The sequence below is a fragment of the Crocuta crocuta genome, unplaced genomic scaffold (assembly GCF_008692635.1).
Source record: "Crocuta crocuta isolate KB4526 unplaced genomic scaffold, BGI_CrCroc_1.0 scaffold128, whole genome shotgun sequence".
NCBI classification, from domain to species: Eukaryota; Metazoa; Chordata; class Mammalia; order Carnivora; family Hyaenidae; genus Crocuta; species Crocuta crocuta.
Window position 1 is genome coordinate 18,373 of NW_027532232.1, and position 26,935 is coordinate 45,307.

The 26,935-nt window shown below is 42.1% G+C and overlaps 1 protein-coding gene across 1 annotated transcript in view; it reads right to left on the minus strand.

Moving 5' to 3' along the window:
* Nucleotides 1–9,689: 9,689 nt before the first annotated feature.
* Nucleotides 9,690–26,935, minus strand: part of LOC144242995 (olfactory receptor 6V1-like) — a 309,970-nt gene continuing 292,724 nt past the window's right edge. Inside the window, exon 4 of the mRNA XM_077778034.1 lies at nt 9,690–10,225. Coding sequence (XP_077634160.1) covers nt 9,690–10,225 — 536 coding nt within the window. The remainder of the gene's footprint in view (nt 10,226–26,935) is intronic.

The window sequence follows — 26,935 nt, forward strand, 5'->3', positions numbered from 1 at the left end:
GCCTGAGGAACCTGGCTAGCTTCAGTCAAGTAGGTCTGTGAAGAGGCAGAGTACTGGACTGGGTGGGAAGACCACTACCTGAATTTCTCTAGGATTTTTCTTCTGTGCTTCTGCATGGTAACTACAGTGAGTCCTCAGTGCTACCCTGTATGGCTCTCACAGGCTACCATGGACGTGCTTCCCATGCCCACTAGCAGCTACAAGAACTCTGAAAGAGCCTGGGGAGCCAGAGGTAAGACTTTCAATACAAGGAAGTACATGGGCTTTCCATTCAAGGACAGCAGCCAAGAAATATTCTCTGATTAAGAGATATTATACATCTCGTGTGTGTGTGTGCATGCACACACAAAATTCTTGAAAGATTTGGGATGAAATATCAGCTCCACTCTGTTTCCCTCTCAACTATAATCTGAAATTTTAAAAAACCTCCAATTACTTTGACCTGTCTCATGGTTTTCTTTTAGCTTTCAACTATCCTGGATTTTATAAAACAGCCCCAACTTAAAATATTCTGCCAAATTGTTTCTACAAATACACTTTAATTCACCAAACTACATTTCTCAGTAAACGACAATGACTTCACTCATCGAGAGTACTTCTAGCCCCACTTATTTTAAGACATGAAAAACTACTAATTTACCACAAGTGTCCAGATTTTTACAAGTCTACTATGTGGAAATAAACAAGGCAGGGAATTGTGCACTCTTTTGGTGGACACAGAGTGTCTAGCTTTGGAAATGTGCCTCACTTGATGGTACTTTGGTTCTCATTATATACTTTCAATGTCACCTCAGGCTAACCCCTCCTAACAGAAATGTCCCTTCCTCTGACTTTCTGAAACATTCATTTCTTGCCCGCTGAGATGCTCCTCACTCAAATCAGAGGGTGTCTTTAGGTTCCCAGTTTCAGCTTCTAGTTGAAAGTCTTGCATCTCCTCAATGACACAGAGCAACGACTCTGAAGTTTGCTGTTGCTGCAACTGATTTGTTTTCTCTAATTATCCTCTGCTCACCATCTCAAAGAGTAAATATTTGTAGAATAAATGGAAGGAGGTTGAAGAAAGTAAGATGAACTTTACTGACAATAACTTAGCTTCATATATGTGTGTGTGTGTGTATACACATTTATATTCACACTTTACAAACCACTTTATACATGTTGTCCATTTGGTTTTATCCTCATAGTAAAATTCAATTAAGTAAAGAATCACTGATCACTCACCATGAGCAATGCACTCTGCTTAGCACTGGTCGTTAAAGATCAAAGAAATGTGGATTCTAACCTCAAAGATTTCTCCACCTGTGAGAGACAGAAAAAGCTATGAATGCTAATGCATTTTGAAAAGGGGTTCTCCTACTTAAGATGAGTGCCATAAAAAGAGCCCAGAAAGGAAATGCCAATTCTTGGGCTGCAGCTGGGCAGCACTTCTGACGCACTCATGAATAGGAAAAATATAGTTGAGAAAAAAAAGAACTGGTCAAAGTGATGGGAGAGCTGACAGTAGAATCTGGTTCTTCAAACTTCTTTTCCACCTCTCTACCCTCAAAATTTCTTCAAAGTTGGATTAATTAAATGTCGGAATCTCCAGGATCTGAAGCCACTCCATATAGACTCTTCCAGCCTCTTATTCAGTGTATACCCATCTGGTTCCCATCAAGAGTATAAGGTCGCAATTGCAGTAATTCTTGCAACTCCTTCATAACAATAGTTGTATGTTTCATGCCCATCACTTTAGAGAAACATACTGTCAGATGGCAATTATAAATTCAGAGTCACTTTTAAAGATTTATATTTCATTTATTGTAATATACCCACAAACATTTGAAAGATACCAAATAACACTTGTACATGCAAGAAATATTTTTATTTGGCCCATACATTATATTAATTGCCAGGTAGATTCACACTTCCTTTACTACACAGGTTCCCCCTGTTCCACCCACCATCCAAAAATAGGACATTCTTATGAAACCTTTCCTAAGTTGAAATGGCATAAAGCAAAGAAGAAATTACCATTAATTTGTATGAACATTTTTTTGAGCATTCCCAGAAACAAAAAACAATCTCTTTGGCTTTTCTGATGTCTTAGGAACATCTTGCTGACAGATGCACAAAGCAAATCGAGATAAAGCGCAGATGCTCACTCAGTTCACAGCTCTGACTGCTTGATGCTGACATGCTGAGCGTGGTTCCTGGGGAAGAAGTTTGGTGGCGGCATGCTCACTGCTTGCGGTGTGGGCTACCTCTGCAACAGCTTGCTGCAGAACAAATGCCTAACGCTATTTCTGCTTTTCTCCTTTTCGTATAAAAGCGAAAATCCTCTTCCAATTTCTTTTTTTAAATGTTTATTTATTTATTTATTTAGAGAGCACAAGCAGGGGAGAGTCAGAGAGAGAGAGAGAGGAAATCCCATGCAGGCTCTACAGCCAGCATGAATCCTCAAACCCCGAGGCAGGGCTTGAACTCACTAACTGTAAGATCATGACCTTTCGGCGCAGAGCCTAAATCAAGAGTCAGATGCTTAACCAACTAAGCCACCCAGGTGCCTCTCAATTTCTTTAGGTTAGTGAAAACAGGTACTGATGTAGGTCTTTTGTAAAAGTGAAGTGGTGCAACACGAACTTTCAAAAAGCAGGGGATACCTGTAATACCATGTTTTTCAGGAGACGGGAACAATTGAGTTCATTGTTAGTCTCACAAGATCATTCCATATAAGGGCATTCGACAGAAGGCAACAGCCTTCACACTCCACAGAAGTAGCTTTCAGTGGAACATAATTGCAGGGTCTTAGGATGAGATTGTAACACCCAGAATTGTAGGTAGATTCATGGCAAGATTTCAGGACTCGACAATGCCTTCCCTACCCCAAGGTACGTCCACTGGTCTGGCATCTCAGCCACAGAGACACCATGTTCCAGGAAGCAACCAGTAGAAATAGAGGGCTCTGAATGGCTAACATAAGAAGCAATTGTCGGGACACTTGGGTGGCTCAGTTGGTCGAGCAGCCAACTCTTGATTTCAGCTTAGGTTATGATCTCACAGTTGGTGGGATCGAGTCTCGAGTCAGCACTGTCAGTGCAGAGCCTGCTTGGGATTCTCTCTCTCCCTCTCTAGGTCTCTCTCTGCCTCTCTTTTCAAAATAAATAAACTTAAAAAAAAAAGCAATTGTCACACATGTAAATCCCAATGGGAGGTCAAAAAGCAAAATAATTCTTCTAGTTGGCAGGACAAGGGAGCAAGAAAGGGTATAGGAGTTTTGATGAGGGAAGATAAAGGAACTGAGTCTTTTTTCAAACACAAGTCAGGCTTGCATCCTGCAGTGGCTAGCAGGTAGCATGAAGTCCCTGCCTACATGGGATTTTGGAAGTTTAGTAAGGTGTAAAACCCTCTAAGGCCAAGTTGGAAAATCTGTTGTCCATAGAGGACCATGTTGACATCAGTCTAGTTCACCAATTCTGTATGCTTTCAGTTTCCGAATGTAAATATGGGCCTTCCAACAATGTCTCACAGATACTGAAGAAAGGTAGTAGTGGTCCACTGGTCTGCTGGTAAATGTTTAACCACCCTCTCTCTAATTGTAGCATTTACTGACCTCCAGTATTTGCCAATTTCCCTGGTGTCAATTTCACCCCCATCCAGTCCAGTTTCAAACTACTAACATGACGCCAACAACTTCATAGCATAGATAAAAGTAAAATGTAGTGAAATAATTAGGAGTTTTGAATTCTTGTTACTTTTGTTTTTAACATAATCTGTTTGGTTGTAAGTTTCTACTATTTAATTTTTAATAATATTATGTTCTTTCCTGAAAACTTAATAATCAGTTCTCAAGAGGACTCCAGAGCATCACTGTGGCATTCTGCCTCTGGGTTTTCCCTTGGATCCTGTTCCACATTCAACCTGGAAGCTTTGTCATTCTCTTCCCCTTGAGTCTAAGTTCATGCTAAGTTCTATGGAAGCAAACCTCCTGGAACTGTCCTTTCACAGAACTCTTCCTAAGCTCTTTCTGAACTTACTTAAGTCATGTTCAAAACTGCAAACAACAAAATTCCAGCACTACAGGTAAACAGAACCTTTTGTGAATACAGTATAATTGCCCAAGCGTGCAAAGGTTTCCACATCAATGCCCTCTGTACCCACTTCCAAGTTCATTGTAAAAAACAGTTGTGTCTTGTGAGTTCAGTGAGTACAGCATCCTTCAGAGGACACTCACAAATTCTCTGAGAGACCTGGATCTGTTTTTGTGAAAATACCCAGGACCACTCTCCAGAGTCATTCCTTAATTCCATCTCCCTGTGCTCTCATTGCCCATATAACATGCTGTTTTTATACCTATATTATTTTACATATCGGTTGCTTCTCTCTGGATTCACATTTCCCCTTCTAGCCTGTGAAGTGGCTCTTCATACTTAAAAGCTCAACTCAAATGATACCATGTTTGAGAATACTTTCTATTTAACCAAAGAAAATGAGGCACCCCCTCCCCATGTTTCCGGGGTGCTTTGCGTATCTTCATAACTAACACATAGTTTTGTTTTCCCACACAAAATTCTGAGCTCCTTAAGTTAGGTACCATGCTTTATGTGTCTTTGTATCTTCTGTGCCCAGGACACAGTAGATGTTCAATAAATGCTAGCTGTCTCTAAGAATGAGGTTTGCAGATGAATTTGGAATATGAATAAACACTGTAACCTAAAACACATCATCCCATCCTTGTGGACAGTAATAGAAGTAAACAAAGCATGAGAAGAACTTATCCCACAGCACTCTTTCCAGTTAGTTGTCTATCTTAGTGTCACAACAAGTTCCAAGACCCACATAAAAACAGGGACCAGAGGAAACGATGTGGACAGTGGGTGAAAGGTCTAGAAATAGTTCGATGACAACACCTCACTCTAATATTTGCTAGGGGAATATGTAGCTGTCTTCACTTATTTGCTAGGCTGCCTATTAACTCAGAGCTCCAGAATTTGGATGGTGGGTGAATGTGAAGAGTCGTGATGTGGCTGGACATAAGGTTTCATCGTAAAACTGAGACCACTGCAGCAAGTATAGAGGCTGTGTCACAGCTGGGAGTGCGCCATGCCTAGACTTGGCTCCAGCAGGGCCTCCATGCTGACCTGAGAAGTGTCCCGCAGCGGGGATACCTGCAGTCAGAGGAGGTGTGCCTGGACAGCCCATGCACTTCCTTGCAATTCCAAGAGGCAATGATTTAGTCACTTCATGACTCTAAACCTGGGGAGACTTGCATGTACCTACTTTGCTTTAGAAGATTCCTTCCAGCAAGATGGAAAAGTCTGTTATCACTATTTCCTGGATTATGTCTATCCAGGAGCCTCAATTCATATTGTGTCCACTGAGGGTCCCTGCTGCATTAAGACAAATGTATGAGACCAAAACATCCCTAGGTCAAGGCCACACAGAATTCTAACAGCAAATCAGAGGCTGGATCATTGGCCTAAGTCTCCTAAGAAATTTAAAGTCATGAGGCACTTTGGTGGTTCTCTGGATTTCAGCTCAGGTCATGATCTCACAGTTCGTGAGATTGAGCCAGGCCTCAGGCTCCGCATTGACACAGCATGGGGCCTGCCTGGGTTCTCTCTCTCCCTCTCCTTCTGCCCCTCCCTCCCTCACACAAGCCCTCTCTCTCTCTCTCCTCTCAAAGAAGAAGGAGAAAGAGGAGGACAAGGTAGAGGAGGAGGATGAAGAGGAAGAGGAAAAGGGGAAGAAATAGTTTAAAGTCAGACCAGGATAAAAATCTCAGGGCTTAAATCCTGGTTACCATCTCCAGAAATAGGCCCTGGGATAAAAGTCCTCAGGGAACGACGGCTCCAGGAATTGCAAACACACCCTCCTTTCCCCCCTTCCAGTGCCCTTCACAGTACTGACACCGACCGAGACTAGGACTTTCACATACAATTTCCTGATTGAAACATCTACCAGCAGATCGTCTAGATCAGTGCTCCTCAAATATTAGGGTGCACGTGAATCACCCAGGGGGCCTGTTAAAATGCAGATTCCAGGGGCACCTGGGTGGCTTAGTCAGTTGAGCATCTGACTCTTGGTTTTGGCTCAGGTCATGATCTCATGGTTAATGAGTTTGAGTCCCATGTTGGGCTCTGTGCTGACAGTGGAGAACCTGCTTGGGATTCCCTCTTCCTCTCTCTACCCCTTCCCCTTCCCCATTCATTCTCTCTCTCTGTCTCTCTCAAAATAAATAAATAAGCTTTTGAAAAAATGCAGATTCTGTTTCAGCAGGTCTGGGGCGGGAGCTGAGGTTCAGCATTCTGTATTAAGGGAGATGCCAGTGCTGTTCTAAGCATCACGCTTGGAGGAGTTGGAGACCACAGGTAAGTTTGTTGGGAATGTCATTGATGAAGTTTGGAGTGATGGGGGGTTCATGGGGTCCAGAGCCAAAGACCAAGGAAGAATTCTTGGAGACGTCTTTGGTGCAAAAAGGTGATTTTATTAAAGCATGAGGACAGGACCCATGGGCAGGAAGAACTGCACTGGGGTCGTGACGGGTAACTCATTTTATACCCTCAAGCTGGGAGAGGGTCAGGGATACAGTATGTCTCTAAGGAATTTTGCGAGCAAGGTTTCCAGGACCTTGAGGGGCTAGTTGTTACCAGGGAAATGCCATTTATTACCATTTAATAAAACCTCAGTCATGAGACCCTTCAGATGTATAGCGGGGGGACCATAAGCTTGGAGTATCATTGCCTGCATATATCTTGGGGCAGTTGAGATAAATGAAGCAGATTTACAGGATCCTTGAGGTTGGGATAATGTTAAGCTAAGGTTCTCTTGTGCCCCCAGCAAAGTGTCATCCTTGAGGCAGCTGAGCTCCTAGAGGGAGGTCACTCTCCTGGTTTCAAGGACTAGTCAATGGGCTATCAGGAGTGAGGGAATTTAATTTTTCATTTGTCTTAGTTCCCCACATCAACCATGGCAAGCACTTAAAACACTTTCCTTTGTTTCTTTGTTCTTGGGTAACCAGGAGTGTCTGAGGAATATCACACATATTCCACCTGGGGTGGGGTGGGGTGGAGGACGGTGTCCCAGCCTGTAATTTGCCCTCAGCTTGCCCCAAACTCCCTCATGATTGCGTGATGCTGTATGAGGGGGTAAGTACTGTGGAGCCCCAAGGCAAGCTACTCCCTACCAATCTGACCAGTCAGATATCTTACCGCTAAGATCACACCATGAAAAGGAGGCAATAGATGGCTGTAGACTGTTGATTATTTTTAATTTTTTAAGGGAATGTGCAGAAATGAGAGTAGCAGCAGGAAGGAATCTCTGAGGAGGCAAATCTGAGCTGATTTGTGTGCTGATTACTTTAGGAGGAAAAGCTGAAGGAAAGTGTTTGCATATCAGAAGGAGATAATTGCTTCCCATTTAGTTCTCAAGTTTTTTCAAAGTTTGCAAGGAGAGCAAGTAATTAGTCCCTTGAGAGGTGGAGGAGAGAAAGTTCTCAGGATGAAAAACTGTTTTCCCTGCTGGCCTTTACCGCAAAATCAAAAGTATCTGTCCTCTTTTGGAGACCCACAAATGGTAATGTGTCCTATGGTAGGTTTAAAAAAATGAGTAATTGAAGGTCAAGCTCCCCAGTAATAACCAGAGACTCATGCCTCTAGGTGGGGCCCCCAGATGTGTTCCCCTCTGCCACCCCTTTCTTCACAGCTGTGGGTCTACAGGGCAGCCCCCGTGTGGGCCTATCCACGCTGCACACTAGGACCAGGGCCTCTCCTATACATATCCTGTGGGCATGATGAGGTTTTGGGATGATGGTGGGGTTCAGAGCTGGTGGCCAAAAGAGAATTCTTGAGATGTCTTTGGTGCAAAAAGGTGATTTTATTAAAGCACAGGGACAGGACCAGTGGACAGAAAGAACTGCACTGAGGTTGTGAAGAGTGACTGGTTATATACTATGGACTTGGAGTGGTAAAGGCAAATAGGAAGTTTCCAAAGAGATTTGCATATGCTAAAGAAGATTCACCAGATACTGGAGGCCTAGCTATTGTCAGGCTAAGGTTGTTTTTCCCTCTAGCAAAGCATTAACATCAAGACAGTAGGGAGTTCCCGGAAGAATGTTTTACTCTGTCTGTCTCAAACATTTGTCAATGAGCTGCAGGTTATAAGGAAATTTAATTTTTCCTTCTTGCCTTTTTTCCCTATATCACTATGGAGGGGTGATGTTGGGGCTCCAGGAAACTGAGCCTACAGGTTTCTGCAGATTAGGCTATTGATAATACTGCCTTTTTCTTATCATTTACTAAGATATTTGTAAACTGATGGAGACATGTAACCATGTCCTGTATGACTGTGATCTCTATCAGTTAACCATATATTTTCTTTCCTTTCCTCTTAAGCAGCCAGGAGCGCCTGAGGAATATCCAGCCAGGTGGGATGTGTGTGTGTGTGTGTGTGTGTGTGTGTGTGTGTGTGTGCGCGCGCACACACACACACACACACTCTAGCTTGTACTTTGCCCTCAGCCTGTATTATGCTCTATCATCAGGCAGAGCTGGCTTCAGAAGTAGGAAGAAGTTTGCATCTACTCTGTCCTGTTCTGCAAATCCCAGCCCAAGTCCAGATTCACCCTTGTATGAGAAATCAGACACTAGAGCATTTTCTACTCCCACATCTCTCCCAACTTCCTAAATCACTATCAGACTGCCAGGGAAAGCCTTCTCCCTCTTGCCCTACCTCCCTGCTACCCATAACCCCATACCACCCCATTTCTTCCCTCTCTGCTAGCTTGCACTATCTTTGCTTTACCACCAGGGCCCTGGTGACCCCCTGTACAGGCTGCTTCCAGGAAAGCCAACCTCAGAGGGTCCTCACTCTGGGACATGGATCTAAGGTTCTGTGGGAGAAGACATTTGCTAATGCATGTGAAGGGCAAGGCAGCCAGTCTGGGAGCAATGGTCCAACTTCTCCTTCTCTCTTGAGTGTATGAGAAGGATAAAGTCTAGGCCTGCGGCCCTCAGGACCTCTCTGTGCAAGGTGCTGAGAAAGTGGTCCCCCAGAGAGTCATTTATGTTTAAAAGAAAGAGATTTTGAGAAGCTGGACAGATGTGGGCCAACTAGGTATAAGTAGTGCTTCTACTTCAGGAATAATCCCAGAGAAGGGGTCCTAACAGGAGGCATGGAGTTTTTTCTCTTTGGAGGATGTGAGGCCTCTCTGCTCTTCTCAGAGAACCTCCCACTTCCAGAATCCTATCCTACACTCTGAAGCCAGTTCATGAGAAAGAAATATACCCCCAAAGAATTTGCAGACAAAGAAATGGAAAGGAATATAAACAAAACCATACAGCCAGACTGGGAAGGAGAGATTTTAATAGCACATTTTTATAATAGCCACATCTACAGAGTTTTTACTATGTACTAGACCCAGGACTGAGAGTTTTATTTGGATACTCTCTTGTAGTTGATATTATCATACTGTTTTCACTCCATAGCTCCCTCAAAATTATCTCTTCTTTGTTTATCTCAGGCTCACAGATACTTGCCTTGGAATCATTCAGATGATGTGAGCTCATTAGTTCTCTGTAGTGAGTGAGTAGGGATAAAGGGAGCAGGAGAGACTAAGAAGGAGACTGAGGAGCTCCAGCATGGGTTCCCAGGTGCCCACCTGCAGTGGGGAGTCCTTGATCCTGTGACTTGACAGGTGTTCTCTGGCCTTCTCATCCACAGGCTGCTGGGTCTCTGAGGAGGAGCCTTTTGGTCATATCTCCAATGACCTCCTTGACTTTCTCATTCCGGAAGGTGAAGATGAAGGGATTCAGGAAAGGGGTCACCACTGCAGTCATCAGAGCCACCACCTTGTTGAGGTGTGTGGAGTGGCCCTTGCCTGGCCTCACATAGATGAAGATGGCACTGCCATAGCCCAGAACCACCACAGTGAGGTGGGAGGCACAGGTGGAGAAGGCCTTCTGGAGCCCAGAGAAAGAGGGGATGCGCAGCACTGCAGCCACAATGAGGACATAGGACACTATGATCAGCAGCATGGTGGCCAGCACAAAGAGCAAGGACAGAAAGAAGTCCATGCGCTCAATGTGGTGTGTGTCAGAGCAGGAAAGTTTGAGAAGTGGAGCAGAGTCACAAAAGTAGTGGTCAATGACATTAGGGCCACAGAACCAGAGCCGTGTTTTCTGCAGGGTCGGGGAGATGATGGAGAGGAAGCCAACCACCCAGCAGACTGCCACCAGCTTCACACACACTGGACCATTCATGATGGTTGGGTAGTGCAGAGGGCGGCAGATGGCCATGTAGCGATCAAAGGCCATGACTGTGAGAATCAGAAAGTTGGTGGAACCCAAGGAGAAGTAAAAGAAAGACTGGGTCAGGCACCAGCTAGGGAAATGGTCTTCTGAGGGGATAACATGTCTGCCAGCATTCTAGGAACCACAGTGGAGGTGACCAGCATCTCCATGAGGGAGAAGTTGCAGAGGAAGAAGTACATGGGTGAGTGGAGACGGGAATCAAGGCATGTGAAGGTAATAATGGCCAGGTTTCCCAGCACTGTCAGCACATATATCAATAGGATGAATGCAAACAGTAGGATCTGGAACTCATGGAGATGTGAAAATCCCAGCAGTACAAATTCCCTGACAACACTGAAGTTATTCATCACACTTGATGCCAGTTCTTTGTACTACCTGTGAGAAGCCAGGAAATCTTAGTGGGAAGTCCCCATCAACCCCTGTCTTGACTATGCTCCCTGATGGCTAGGCAGACTCCACAATCATACTAACCAGTACGCATGGTTAACCTCAGAGTGCAGAAGATATATTCCGAAAGGACGATAACTAACAAGTTCTGATCAACTTGTCTACGAGTAGAACACCTCCACGTTATCAAACTCCTAAACTCCTCCTCTATTGTATTCCATCATTCATCATTCCGTTCAACACATCTATTAAGCTCCAACTCTGTGTAAGACATTTGGTGGGTCTGGTAAACACTTTCTAACTACCATATTTAATGGTCATTTCCTTGTACTAATACTTGCTATTAGTGGAGTTCTTTACATGTGCCTGGAACTGTGCTAGGAACCTTATATTCTACTTCTTTTCATCTTTTGTGCTCAACCTCATCTTCCTTGTGGTCTCTGTGACATTTAAGGCTATGAATAACCCATTTTTGAAACTACTTCCACCCTTGACTATAAGGATTTTCCACTCCAAGTTTTCCAACCATTATGATTTTTCTGGTTCCTAGTCGTTCTAAATATAGACACCCCCCCATTTCTCTTCTTGTTCTTCTTTTGTCTCTCTATTTTCTCCTTCAAAATCACCCTTCTTCCTTAACTGGAGCAATCTTGAAAATATAAATGAATCTCAAATCTTCATTCTTATTCTCAGCCCACAGCTCTGATTGTCTGCTGACTACCACAACATACTCACCATGTTTAAAAATACACACATAATCCTCTCTTCCCCCCAAACCCAAGTCATGTTCATCATTCCCCAATCCCCTAGTCATCCAGGCTTGTCATATGGAAGGAATTTCTGGTTTTCCCTTCCTTCTTCTAAATCACTTGAACTGCCATCCTTAGAAATATTTTTTAATCTGCACTTCCTCTTTCTTTTTTCCATAGCCTTCAAGTTCAAGAATTTGTTTCCTCTGAATCACTGCAACAGTATTCTTAATGGATTTCTCTTTTCTTAATGTTTATTTATTTATTTTGAGAACGAGAGATCACACACATGAGTGGGGGACGGACAGAGAGAATCCCAAGCAGGCTCTGCACTGTCAGCACAGGGCCCAATGGAGGGCTCACTCTCACAAACTGTGAGATCATGACTAGAGCCAAAATCAAGGGTCAGACACTCAACTGACTTGAGCCACCCTGGTGCCCCATGGCTTTCTCATTTGTAGATTTTTCTGTATCTAACCTACCCATATACTACTGTTACATTTGTTTCTAAGATATCCTGTCCACAGGCTGTTGTAATAATCTAAGATAATGTGATTTCATTTATACGTTACTCTTAAGATCAGTTAATCAAACTAGCTAGCCATCTACCTCCATAGAGTAAAAGGCTAAAAGGATGTATTTTAAATCACAAACGGGTGATCTTGGGTGTGGATTATAGACAGTTCAATGTGTATCTATATGTATACCAATCTATGTTGTTTGTTTTCCAAATTCTTTTCCTTTAGATGTACATCACTTCAGTAATCAGAAGAAACTTTTTTAAAACCAACAATACCTATTCCTTCTCTTATCTGCTAAGTCAGGCACATACTCCCCCTGACTATCCTAGCCTTACACAGTTCTATCCACCTACCCCTCCAACCTCACACTTAACCTCTTTCTTGCCACACACCTCACGCTATCACTAGACTGGACCACTGGCTATTCTGCAAATGTTAATCCCACCCTGCTTTCACAAACTTTTCCTTATTGTTCTCTATGCTTGGGATACCCTGTCCTGACATCTTTGCCTGACAAATTCTTACCAACCCCCTTCAGGGACTGTCTCAAATATCCGTCCTTTATGAAGTTTCATCCCCTATTCAGATGTGAACTCATTCTTCCTAGAATTCCCACCTGTGGAAGTTAGCCTGTCTGCCTTGCATTGTAGTTACTCTTGTGCCGGCCTTCTTCCAAACACTTGTTTCTCAGGGGCAGGGCTCTCTTGTCATCTGTATAGTCCTCCCAACAGCCAGAAACATGTCTCACACAATTTAAGTACTCAGTAAATCTTAGTTAAACAAATGAATGAATACATCTATGGAGTTTTCATTCCGAGTCCTGAGAAGAAAAGTTTGACAAATGGAAATACATTTTCTTTAATTATTATTCATGTGTGTGCATTGTGAGCTTTAACAGACAGTAATGGGGCAATCATGACCTGACAATTTCTTATCAGAAGGGAAGATGTGACCAGGTGTGTTTCAAAATCCACTCCCAGAGGGTCCAGGCAGCACCCTGTAGCCAAATGCTGTACAATACTATTTCTCCAGCAAATTACATGAATATTCACACCTAATGAAACAGATAGAGGCTACAAAGAGCCTCACATTGATAAGTTCAGGTCAGTGATCAAGAAAAACTCTTTTCGACACCAACAACAACATCTATTCATCCTCTTATCTGCTAAGGCAAGCACATACACAAAATTAGAAAAGAACTTTCAGTTGTCAAAGTATTTTTGATACAGAATTGTGGACATGGAGTGGTGAATGGGAGACCTTACTCACTGAGTGCCACCATGCACTGGTTTCTGTGCCATGACCAGGCTGTGAGATGATGACTATCTCCACATCATCGGTGATTAAAAACTGAGGCTCAGGATGTTTAATGATCTCAATCTTGAGTTATGCAGTTAATAAATGTACACCTGGGATTTGAACCCAGGATTTTCTGACTCAAGTACCTATTTGTTTGGAGTAATCACAATGCCAAATACATGGAATCTTCAACATTTTTTAACACAGTGCCACATCAATTTCTGGACACAGGACCCAAAGCCAATTGCTTACATTTGCAAATGATGAAAGTATTTATTAAATGGTAAATTAAGCAACGTATTAAAGAGTAAGTTCGCATGATCAGCTATTGACTGGCAGTGACGAGTAGGAGACAAGGAGGGTGTCCCTTTCCCCGCAGAAAGAATTGAACTTGATCTCTAACACTACCACAAGACCACTCAGAGATTCAGCCCTCAACACTCCATCTCTCATTGAGAGACAGGGGGGTGGGCCCCCAGGAGGATGTTGCTCCTCCATGACAACTCTTCTGATTGTGATCTCTCCCTACATACCACATTTTGACATGGATTATACTCTGCCGGTATTATAAATACCTGAGTGAGAATGAGAAATTCAACCCATGGGCTTATTCTTGTTTATTCACCATCACTGCCACCCGAAGAGCAACACATTTCTTACCTGCCAGGTGTCTGTGCATCCTGTGGTTCCACAGTCTAAAACATTTGAAGTCCTGCAATCAGAGGTGAAAGCGTTGATTCAGAGGTGACTCTGGAGTCAGGAACACTCCATCCAGTGCAGGGTCCTTAGCAAACGGGCCCCCAGCACAGCTCCCATTATTACACCCTCCTCCTAACCCCTCTTGCCTTCCTCCCCAACCTCTCTCCAGCCTACTGGATATTTTACCTCAGACTTTTCCCTTCCTATTCAAGATCTTGCCTCCCCACCCAGCTTGGATAACTGGTATCCTCCACTTTGTCCATGATGGGCTACCACCCCCCTCATGTTGCTTCCAGACTCTGGACCACCACTCCCCCTGGTCCAACTCAGCCATAAAGGCCCACAGCTCAGGGAAAGCCCCCTGGAGTATGTTTTAGGACCTAATATACTTATTGAATAATATTACATCCCAAGTTCTTATTTGTCAAAATTGATTGTTTAACACATGCAAAAACTGACATAGATAAGGTTCAACTAGAATATAGAGCTAGCTTTGCTCTGCATCAGGGTCCTCTGCAGAGCAGATTTTCCTCAGGGCAGCCTCTGCACTACCCCTTGGAGCATCCCACTCCCTCTCTGGCTACAGAACACATCTTTTCTCAGGCCAAGGGGTCTTGCATCCCCCTGGTGCAGGAAAACTCAGCTTTTCCACTCAGGAGACAAAGCAGCGTCCCATCAAAACAGGTCAATGGCAGCTTTAACTATCGCAGAGTAGACTGGCCAAGGCTTTGGTTGGCCATGCAGCACATGCTTTGGACTGGGCCACACGTTATTTGTACTTGATCATCTGGACTTCCTGGTGTGTTCTCAGTTCCCTCACACATTCCTGGTAAAGATTCTCTCCGGTAAGAGATCCTGCTTATCTCTATCCAAGTCGTTCGTGTTGTAGGCTTTGCTGTTCAGATTTCTGTTACAGTGTCACCTAATAGAGAGCTCACCTGTCTCTGTATAATAACCCTCCAGAGACTTGGAACCTGTTTGAAATCCCCACCCCCCGACTTTGTTATGCATCTTACTGTCTGTCAACATCAACCCTCTCACTTCTTCTGACTGAATTGTCCCTATGCTTTTTTTAAATTTTTTATTTATTTAAACGTTTAAACATTTAAATGTTTTATTTATTACTGAGAGAGAGAGAGAGCAGGGGAGGGTCAGAGGGAGAGGGAGATACAGAATCTGAAACAGGCTCCAGACTCTGAGCTGGCAGCACAGAGACTGACGTGGGGCTTGAACCACGAACCATGAGATCATGACCTGAGCCAAAGTCGAATGCTTAACCGATTGAGCCACCCAGGCGCCCCGTCCTTATGCTTTTTGACTTTTTAAAGGTTTACTTATTTCTTTTTGAGGGAGAGAGAGAGAGAGAGGCATGGAGAGAGGGAGACAAGAGAATCCCAAGTACCACACTGTCAGCCCAGAGCCCGACATGGGGCTTGAACTCATGAACCATGAGACTATGACCCGAGCAGAAATCAAGAGTGGGATGCTTAATCAACCGAGTCAGCCAGGTGCCCCATGCTTTTTGACTTTTGAAACAACTTTCCCACCCCAGAAATAACTCTCTCTTTAACTGGGAATTCAGAGGGGTTAGCATACCATCACCATGATTGTTTGTACCAGTGGTTTTGGTTACCAGTGTTCTGGGACATGCCAAGCTTCTGGGGTGAATGAAAGAGCAGGGACGAGGAATGGGACAGAGGGGCAAGCAGGGAAAGTACTGAATATCCCCTTATGGCTCACAGGCCTTTGCAAGGGCAGGTGACAGAGGGAGGATACAGAGGAAGCAGCACACTGGGGCGAGCCAACTGGCGGGCAGCAAGAATTAAAGGCTCAAGAAGAAGACAGAGACTCATCAAGAAGGAACCTAGACAGAGCTTCCCTTGAACCTGGGTCTCTTAGGGAGGGGCAGAAGAAATGGGGTTGGACAGAAGACCCCTAGGGCTTCCCCAAGAGGGAGAATAGAATGAGACCAGTGCAGGGAGTGGAGTCCTGTCCTGAGATTCATTGCTGCACTGAAATCAGCAATAGCGCAGTGCGCAAGAGGACACAGGCAACTTAAAACATTCATTCATGAACTCATTCACTCAGAAAAATATGATTGACAGTGCCAGATACTGTTGGTGTTCAAGGGATAAGGTGGTGAACAAAATTCCTGCCATTACAGCCAAGTTGAAAAAAAAAACAAACCAGACAGTAAGTAAGTTTTAAACAACAACCTGTGACAGATGCTGTGATGGCAATGAAACGAGCATGAAAGAGGCTGAGGAGAAGGTAGGGAACTTACTAGTGGTAGGTCTTCACCTTCCACCCAGGTCCAGATGCAGGACTCGGCAGTGGTGGATGGCACACAGTGGACAACGAGGCAAGTGAAATGGGTTGAATGGAACTAAGAGGTACCCCTCAAACTCCCTGCAGGCACAGTGTCCAAGCTTGGGATTTCTGGGGCAGTCTGAAGTAAATGAAGACAACACAACACGAGGATGCAGGCACTCCCCCTTACCTGGCCCCTTCCGCCCTATCCCCTTCCTCATGCTCTTTAGGCACTACTGGTATTAGACCTGAAACCAAAAGGCACTGGGAAAGGTGGAAGCCTCCAGCCCTTCTCACACACACTGACGGTGTGCTCCTGCAGGGTTGAATAGGAGCACGAAAGTGGCTCCCATGGAGCAGCTGTCTCCACTGGGGACTTGGGCACATCCCAGCATCACACTCAATTTGGGAAATATGAGCTCCAGGGAAAAGGCAGGCAACTGCGCGTCCGCAGGGGCCTCCTGGGGGCACCCTGGCTACTCTCACTCCCTCCTGTCTCCTATGGGAATAGAGCTCAGTGCACCCCAGCAGTACTAGTATCTGGACTCTGGGGGGGGGGGGCGGTGAGGAGAAGAGAGAGTGAGGACAAGGATCTGGGCACCAGATGTTTTAGACAGAGGCAGTACAGGGGCAAAACCAGTAGGCTAAGAGTTCTCCCAGTCTCTGGTCACCCTAGAGGGAAAAACAGGGTCCAAAACAGAGAGATGCTGAAGTAGTAAAAACATTTCTTTTAGAAAACAGGAATCACCAGGACCTGAGCATCAAGATATTGAGTGGGGTTGAGTCTCCTGCTTGAGAATAATCTTCAGAGTATCTTCTCTCAGGGCCTCAGTTTGCCTACATATAACAGGGGACTCAAAATCTAAATGTACATTCCTGAGTCGGAGAGGAACCTACTGATGAAGGAATCATGGCCATGGTTTCCAGAGAAAGATATTAACTGAAACCAAAATGAAAAACTGAGGACCTGTTTACAGTTATGAAATAGTAATTACACATAGGCACACACACACACAGTATTTGTAATTTTGTATATTACATAGATTTATGAAGAAATGAAAAAATATAGCAAAGAAACACTTTAATAGAGTTATGATTCCATTGTTGCGAATGCCAAAGCCAAAGGTATTTTATATCTCTTTATCAGCAAGACCAGCTTCCCTGACTTTTCCACTAACCCAAGGACATGCATCACCTTCAGTGCCTAAGGACTCAGGAAATTACATATTCCTTCTCCCTTGCCCCTTGCTCTCTCTGATAGCAATAACACCTTTACTACATGCTTCCCACAGGCATTTGTTTCATTTGATTCTTTCAACAACCCTGTGAATAGCTGTTTCTGAGGTCTTCATTTCTCTGCTAATGGTACAGAGGAAACCCTTACTCTAGGACACACACTTACTTCGTGGTGCCTGGGTTTGAACCCCAAATTGCAAAGAACAAGTGATCTTTGATTTGTGTACTTCAGATGTTTTGTAGCACATGACCTTGTGCACATTCTACGCTGGCATACCTAATTCACTCTTTACACTGCTGAATTCATATATCTGCTCATCTATGAACATTTCCAGTATCACATATAGCATCCCCTGCCACCTAAAAATTAAGTTTTGTCTGTGCTATTGTTTAAGTACTTTAATGAAAAATAATAAAAAGTAAAAATTGAAAACTAAAAAGTAATGATGCCTGTGTTGTTGGTTTTTTTTTTTTTTTAAGTATAAGTCTCAAGGGCATCTGGGTGTCCCAGTCAGTTGAGCATCTGACTCTTGGTTTCAGCTCAGGTCACAATCAGTTCATGGGATCAAGCCCTACATCAGGTTCCACATTGGCAGCATGGAGCCTGCTTGGGATTCTCTCTCCTTCCCTCTCTTTCTGCTCCTCCCCCACTCATTCTCTCTCTCTCTCTCTCTTTCTGAAAATAAGTAAATAAACTTAAAAAAAAGTGTAAGTCTAATAAATGTAATCAAACAAAACAAAGTTGGTTATCATTCTGCATGGTAAGAATGGGGCATCTTTTAGCCTCAATCCACAGTTCACTGAACTTAAGTTGGTCGATTATGTGTTCAAATAAGAGAAAAGAACAAAATTAAATAACATTTTTGAAATCTCGGGATGCATTATCTAAAAAGGGATAAATCAGCTAGAATTAGCTTGAGAGCAGAGAGTATCTTTTGAGTGAATTCATCAATAGAGGTAGAAAGGGAGGAAGACATCACACTGAAAGATGTGCTGAGATGAACACAAGAAAAGCCAAAACCATGAGTTTTATTGAAGATATATACTGAGGGAGGTGGGGTGGAGGAGAGGAGGGTATGCCTGGGTGGCTCAGTCAGTAAAACATCTGACTCTTGATTTAAGTTCAGGTCATAATCCCAGGGTTGTGGGATTGAGCCCTGTGACAATCTCTGCACTGAGCATGGAGCTCTTAAGATTCTTAAGATTCTTTCTCTCCCTCTCCTCCTCTCTCCCACTTAAGCTCTCTCTCTCTCTCTCGCTCTCTCGCTCTCACTCTAAAAAAATAAATAAAATAAAATTATACTGAGTGTGTGTGTGTATTTTTTAAAATCTGGAATCAAAGAACATACTAAGCAAAAAAAGGATCTCCTACAACCTTGGTAAAGAGTAACCAGGTGCATTTCTTCCTTTAACAAAGAGTTATGGAAACTTTACCAAGTACCAGGTGCTATTTTAGGTACCCAACATAGAGCAGTGAAGAAGACAAATTCTTCCCTGCATGGGACTAATAATCTAATGAGAGTCACAGGTAATAAGTAACCAAATATATAATATAATTTAATGTAATGATAAGAGATGAAGGGAAAATAAAACCAAATAAGGGGAAATAGTGATGTAGGTTGTCAGGGAGAAGACAACTCAGCAGAGAGCAGAATAAGGGATAGTGTCAGTCTTGGGAAGATGGCAGATGAGAGTGATTGGAATCACAAAAGGCTTAACCACTGAATTCTGAGGCAAGTCTAATTGGATTCAATGGCTAGGCTAGGCTAAATGGCTTACTCTTTGTCTCCAGATCTCTTCATATTCAGCTAAAGTTATTCTGTCATCGGAGTAGTTTATCAACTTCTATTAATTGAGTTAACTGCTATGCAGATGGAGCCCGGCAAGAAGAAACAAGTAGCTAGGGTTGTAGCTCTTGAATGCTGAGAACAAACTGAGGACTGATCGGTGTGTGTGTGGGGGGGGAGATGGGCATGGAGGAGGGCACTTGTGGGGATGAACACTGGGTGTTATATGGAAACCAACTTGACAATAAACTATTTGTAAAAAAAAAAAAAAAAGAAAGAAAGAAAAGAATGCCACACCTACTTCTTACCTTCCCATGGGTTAGAAATCAGAAGCATAACTAAGGAGAAGCAGGAGAGTACACTTCCCTGAACCCACGCAACAAAAGGGGAGTCTAATAACATTTGTAAGGATGAAATGTGTAGAACATGATGATGTTAAGAGGACATACAGTACAGAAAGTGAAGGCAAGATCACGATACGACCATGGGAAGATTTCTCTATGCTTGCTACATCCCAACCAAAGACTATAGACCACCCTCGATCCCACCCTAAGAATTGGGGATAACCACTGAGAAGTCATTTATGATTATCCTCCTCCATTTCATCAGAAGAACAGAGTAGGTTTTCTTTTTCTTCTTTTTTTTTAAAGTAAACTATATGTCCTACATGAAGCCTGAACTCACGACCCTGAGAACCAGAGACACATACTCCATCCACTGAGCCAGTCAAGTGCCCCTCAGGGTAGCTTTTCAATCCTGGTATTTAACAGCTACTAGACTTAACATTTTTCTCTTTCTCCAACTTTCTCAAATTCTTCCTTGTTGATACAGTTCTTCGCTTATTCCAGATCTCTTTGGACTTTCTTGGCAGAATCAAAGAGGAGCCTCCAATTTTTCCATTATTAAGTTTTATATATATCAAGAAGATACAGAATGGTTGCACCTAGGTATCACATTCTATACACATACAATGACATGGCTTTGAATTATAATAAATATTTCAAATTCAAAAGGTAATAATAAACTCATTGATTTTTCCATAGGAATCCTACTCTGGGATCCACTGTTGATAACCAGGTTTCCCATGCTGCTTGACTTTTCTTCTTCCTTCTCCAACCTCTATTCAAAACTCTTCTGCTTTCTATTTGGGTTTTCTTCTCTGCATCCCTTCATCATTCTTTTTGCTCTTTTAACTCTCCATCACCTGATATAGATCTTCCCATCCAAAGATCTATTTTACAGTGTATGTTCCCCACTTATCTATAAGGCATATATCCCAGGCTTGGTGAACTCCTATTTGCATAGTGAATTTACACAAAAAAAATTTTGGGGAAAAATATATAGTACATCTATCTCCAAGACTGATCCCAGGATAGAGTTCCATGCACAAGTCTCTAAGCTCTGAAAGAAAGGATATGAAAGTGGAACTAAAAAGAGATATGTCAGTGGCACATGGCTGGCTCAGTCAGAGGAGCACAAAACTCTTGATCTTGGGGGTTGTGAGTTTGGGGCCCACTTTGGGGGTAGAGATAACTTAAATAAATAATTTTTTAAAAATAAAGAGGTTTGAAAGTCATATTTCTGTGAGATATCTATTGCTCTCTTTTTCTAGACTTCTCATCCTTTTCCCCAATCTACAGGAAAAGTAAAGTTTTTTTTGTAATGGAATTGCAAATACCTGGTTAACTTCATGTTAAATACGGTGACAGGTACAACCAACAAAACTTTAATGTTCAGATGATGAAATGTAGCAAAAATGTAGAGGGGTTTTGAATTTTCAAATCATTTATAAGCATCTTTATAACACACTTATATTTAGAAGCTGTGAGTGACCCTTCTGAGACCAAAGGAATGGGGATAGAGATAGATTGAGGTGAGGTGTAGGCATTGGGGGCCTGGAGACTGTGTATAAAGGGACTGGATTTAGAAAGTCATCACAGAGAACACTAAAAGAGCTGAGTGAAGTGGAGGTGCTGTGCTAATCATCCTGTAAGAAAAACACCAAACACAGGACGAGAGAAGAAATGGAGAAAAACCACCAGAGAGATTCAGGTGTGTGCTGATGCCAGAGCTGCTAAAGGGAGTGACCTTTAGTGCCAGTGACCGTCTACCTGTGCAAGTTTGCACTTAGTAAAAAGGAGGCACCTCTTTATAGGCACCAGTAATTTATCTCAACTGTATGTAAAGTCTTCCTACATTTTCCTTCTGCTGTTTTCCCTGTGAGCAGATTCTGAGTTTGTTGTACTTCCAGGGGTTTGGGAGATGGTTGGATAAACTGTAGATAAGAGAAATGGAGAATTGCAGGACATTGTTTTAGGAAAAGAAAATCACCCTTCTGATGTCTTATCCCTTTCTATTGTATATAGGCAATAGAAAATATCCTAAGCCAATGGGGTGAAAAATCTGCCTGGAAGAAAATCTTGGATTTGGGGCTACTTGGGGATGGTTTGGTCAATCTCTGGCCTCCTTTGAGGGGAATACTTGGTAGTCAGGTGAACATCATGGGAATGCTATCTCAGGAATTTCAAAGAGCTGGGGGATGGTGGAGACAGGGCCATAAATAAATGCAGTTTTTATGTTCTGATTCTCATGGTGCTAATTACTCTACAATGTGGAGGACTTAGAGCCTAAAGAAATGGAAGCAATGGTCTTCTCTGAGATGGAACACACCTTTCTGTATCCTCTCCTTCTGAAATAATAGTCTTTCCCCAATGATTACTCTTTCATCTGTGCATCTGTGTGTGTGTGTGTACACACACACACACACACACACACACACGATACTATCTTCTCCTTTGGACCCTAGATCTTTCACCTACAATGGTTACTTTGAGCCCAAGATTGAGAGATCAGATATCCTTCCTCCACTGTCATCTAGGTAACCACAAGTAACACGTTAGCATCACCATGTCAAAACTAATTTAGGTTCCTTATTATCCCTCAATCAAATTCACAAACCTCAAAGTTGTCGAAACTATGTTATCTCTGCTTCTTTAACACACCCTGATTCAACAACATCCCTCACCTATGCTCCCATTCCACACACCAACAGAATTTCTCTCGTTATTCAAGCAAATTAGTTACTCTCTGTATCATAACAGCTTCTCTCTCCTTGGGTCTGCTGCTTAGTCATTTGCTCCCCCCAGGAATGCTGCACCCTGCCTTCCCACACGTCACATCCCACCACTCATAAAACAACTCACCAGTCTCTCTCCAATATCATAAAGTCCTAACTGCTAATATCATTTCGTTTTGATCTTCCATTTAGCAGTTAGGACTTAGATTCCACAAGAGCCAAACCCACTTTATTTTTTTAAGGAGTTCATTTTTTTTCAGTGTTTCAGAAATTGTTTATTAGATTATCTTGACTGCATGATGTGATCCGATAACAATTTGTTTTATAATCCAATTAGAACTGAGCAACCACTTAGATTTCCTTTTCACATTAGCTTCCATGACATAATTCTCAACTACAGTAACAATTGTCATTAAAACATATTATATTAGGACTATTGAAGCTTGGTGCTAAAATAGAATAAAATTATGAAGACAAATAGGTAAGTTATAATTCCCTTTCCTTGTAAAGAACTTGATGCTATTTGAAAATAAAAAGCTTAATCGTCCAAATTGATCTATACATAAATTTTCCTTTTCTTTCCTCTGTTTCTCTCCCACCATTTAAAATAATATCTTTGCTGAGACCTACACATCATTCTTGCCTGATGTAATTCTTGATAGGAATACAGACCACTCTCATAGTCTCCATGAATACAAAACTTAGGCAACTTAGGATCTGTACAAACCAAGCTACTGATTATGAACTCTGAGGGCTAAAAATGGTCTGAAGTATGGAAGCTTGTACTATTAGCTATTTATCCAAAGGATACAAAAATGCTGATTCAAAGGATCACATGCACTCCAATGTTTATAGCAGCACTATCAACAATAGCCAAATTATGGACAGAGCCCAAATGTCCATCGACTGATGAATGGATAAAGAAGATGCGGTATATTTATATGATGGAATACTATTTGGCGATAAAAAAAAAAAGAATGAAATCTTGCCATTTGCAACAACACAGATGGAACTAGAGTGTATTATACTAAGTGAAATAAGTCAGCGATATCATATGATTTCGCTTATATGTGGAATGTGAGAAACACAACAGATGAACATAGAGAAAGGAAAGGAAAAATAAAATAAAAATAGAGAGGGGGGCAAACCACAACAGTTTTTTTATTTGTTTGTTTTATTTATTTTGAGAAAGAAAGAAAGAGTATGTGTGGGCAGGGAAAGGGCTGAGAGAAAGGAAGGGAGAGAGAATCCCAAGTAGGCTCCACCCTCTCAGTGTAGAGCCCAACACAGGACTTAATCCCATGAACAGTGAGATCATGACCTAAGCCAAAATCAAGAGTCAGATGCTTAATCGACTGAGTCACCCAGATGCCTTAGTCAAACCCACTTTAATATTGTAAAGAGACTGGGAAGAAAAAAGAAAATACAATTAGCAGGAAATTATAAATTGATGAGAATTAATAAAAAAAACTGGTATGCTGTTGTTCTTAGATATCCAACATTACCCTGTAATGAGAATAAAGTGCTCATTAAGCATTTCCTCATCGCAAGCAATTCACAGAACCTCCTAGAGAGGCAGGCAGCTCTGCACTGTGCTCTCAGTGATTGGTCCCTGGTACCATTTCCAAAGGAGTGAAGCATCATTATCACTGTATATTACAGCCTTGCAGTGAAATTGCTGCGGAGGAAATCTGCTTTCCCAAAAGGGTGCTAAACACTTATCATAGCAAACTTATGTATGGTTGACTGTAGCTTCCTGGCAAATAATTGAACATTATGTAGGAAAAACACTTAGAAATAAATGGGAAGTTCAGGAATTTAAAGCAATAGCAGCTTTAGTTTAGGAAATTTAGGTACAAACCATAAAACTACAAGCTATAGGATAAGAAGATCGTGATTGTGAGCAAAATTCACAAATGTCTTATAAACTTAAAGGGCCTATTGATTCTGTCCCTTCCTAACACATCCGTCCTCCTCATGTAGGAGCTGAAATAAAATATTATCTGACAGTTACCTTTCCAGCCACCGATTTTCTCCTTCCACAGAGAAGCTATGTGTGAACCATTGCCTCCAACCCCCCTACCTTCTCTCTCTCCACTTATAGTCCTTAGGCATTTTTGTCACACTCACATCTAAGTCTTTTGCCCCAAACTTCTGAGCTCTGATAGCACTTCTCTTCTCTATCCCCTTTCTGAAGGGGAGACCAAGTCAAGACCAAGATGTTGAAGACTGCTGGTAGTTAACATGTTAACAAGAAAAAAGAAAATTTCTTTTAGAAATAACTTGTGCTTAAACCATGAGAGACTCTTGAATGCTGACAAAAACTGAGGACTGATGGATGTGGGGGGGAGGGGGGGTGGGCATGGAGGAGGACACTTGTGGGGATGAGCACTGAGTGTTATGTGGAAACTAATTTGACAATAAACTACTTGTAAAAAAAAAAAAAGAAAAAAGAAATAACTTGTGCTTTTTCTGATTACCAGAAGATAGAGCAAATATGATATTATACATCTGCTCAAAGAAAATGACAGTTACCATTTTGGAAAGTCATAGGTTCTTAAAAAAAAGTAATGTTTATTTATTTTTGAGAGAGAGAGGGAGACACAGAATCCAAAGCAGGCTCCAGGCTCTGAGCTGTCAGCACAGAGCCCTACACGGGACTCAAACCCACAGACCGTGAGCCAAAGTCCAATGCTTAACCAACTGAGCCACCCAGGTGCCACAGGGTGATTCCAATTAGAAATGATAAAGAACCGGGGCGCCTGGGTGGCTTANTTTGGACATGTGCAGAAAATCCCTGCAGAGAACCAAGAAATTTTCCATCTCTGCCCTCATTCTCTATTTATTAATCTACTTTTTCTAAAGCATCAGCTTTCAACATGGAAAACTTTTTTCCTAGATCCAATGATTATTCTTCAGTTTTGTTTAATTACAAATGTCATATTAAAAATAGGGACACCTGTGTAGCTCATTTGGTTAAGCATATGACTTTAGCTCAGGTCATGATCTTAATGGTTTGTGAGTTTGAGCCCCACATGGGGCTCTGTGCTGACAACTCAGAGCCTGGAGACTGCTTCAGATTCTGTGTCTCCCTCTCTTTCTGCTCCTCCCCAACTCGTGCTCCATCTCTCTGTCTCTCAAAAATAAATGTTTAAAAAATTTAAAAATAGAATATGCTTTCAGTCTGGTTCTAGGTTCACTTAGCAGCTGAGACAGTTTGGGAAACTTCACCCCCTTCTTCTCAAGGAAGATGTGGTCTAAATTTTAAAAACACAGTTTGTGCTGTTTATTATTCCTCATTCTTCGATAATTTATTACACATTTCTTTGCCATTTTACCTAACCAGGGCAAAAAACATTTAAGGTTGGACTAGGTAAGCAACTCAGAAGATTTTGGTGTAAAGATTTCAACAAAGAAATTGAGGGGTGCCTGGGTGGCTCAGTCAGTTAAGCAACTGACTCTTGTTTTCGGCTTAGGTCATGATCTCACAGTTCATGAGTTTGAGCACCCACATTTGGGATTCTGTCTCTCCCTTTGTCTCTGCCTCTCACCTGTGCTCTCTTTTTCTCTCAAGATAACATAAACATTTAAAAAAAGTAATATGCACTGTAAGGTGTATACAATTACCTAACAAGATGCATATTAGAATTCTCTCTCTCTCTCTCTCTCTCTCTCTCTCTCTCACACACACACACATCTTCTTTCTCTCTCAAAAATATATACATGCACACACTCATCTCCCACCCTTGAATTTGGGCGTGATCATATGACTAGCTTTGACCAATCACATATGAATAGAAATGTCATGAGTCAATTGTAGTGGAAGCATTTAAGAGACTCCATGTTCTGCTCTTCTACCACATTGACTAAGGAGGCCAATAGCTGGGTGCACATGAAAGGAACCTAAAATGTGGAGCCACAGCCATGTAGAAAATAACTGCCCTGGGCTTACAGTGAAATTTACACTGTAAAGGTGAGAAACTTTTGGTATGTTTATCCACTTGTATTTTTACGACGTTTGTTACTATAGCATCACCTAGCTTATATATCTCACATATCTTCATACTTTGCCTTCTCATAAAGAAGATATATCTTTCTGAGCAGATAATTCTGTGTTACTGCTTCAAGATAAACACTAGAGGACAGCTATCAGAAGCATCTGCTGCTGGTGGATATGGTGTTAACTGTATCTCTAACTATACCCTTATTTTTTTCAAAGTCCTCCAGAGATGCTAATAGAAACAGAAAAAAAATAAACAAATATGAGACACAGCTAAAGCAGAGTTGAGAGGAAAGTTTATAGAACTAAAAATGAATATGTTAGGTAAGAGGAAAAGTCTTAAATCAAAAATCTAAGCTCCCAATTCAAGAACTTAGAAAAGAAAAAAATTAAATAAACTCAAAGGAAAAGAAGGAAGGAAATAATAAACTAAGAACAAAAATTGATAAAATTGAAAGCAGAAAAACAATAGAAAAAATGAAACAAAGATCTAGTTCTTTGAAAAACATCAGTAAAACTGGCAGATTTCTAATTATGCAGATGAGAGAGAGAGAGGAGTAGAGAGAGAGAAAAAGAAGATAT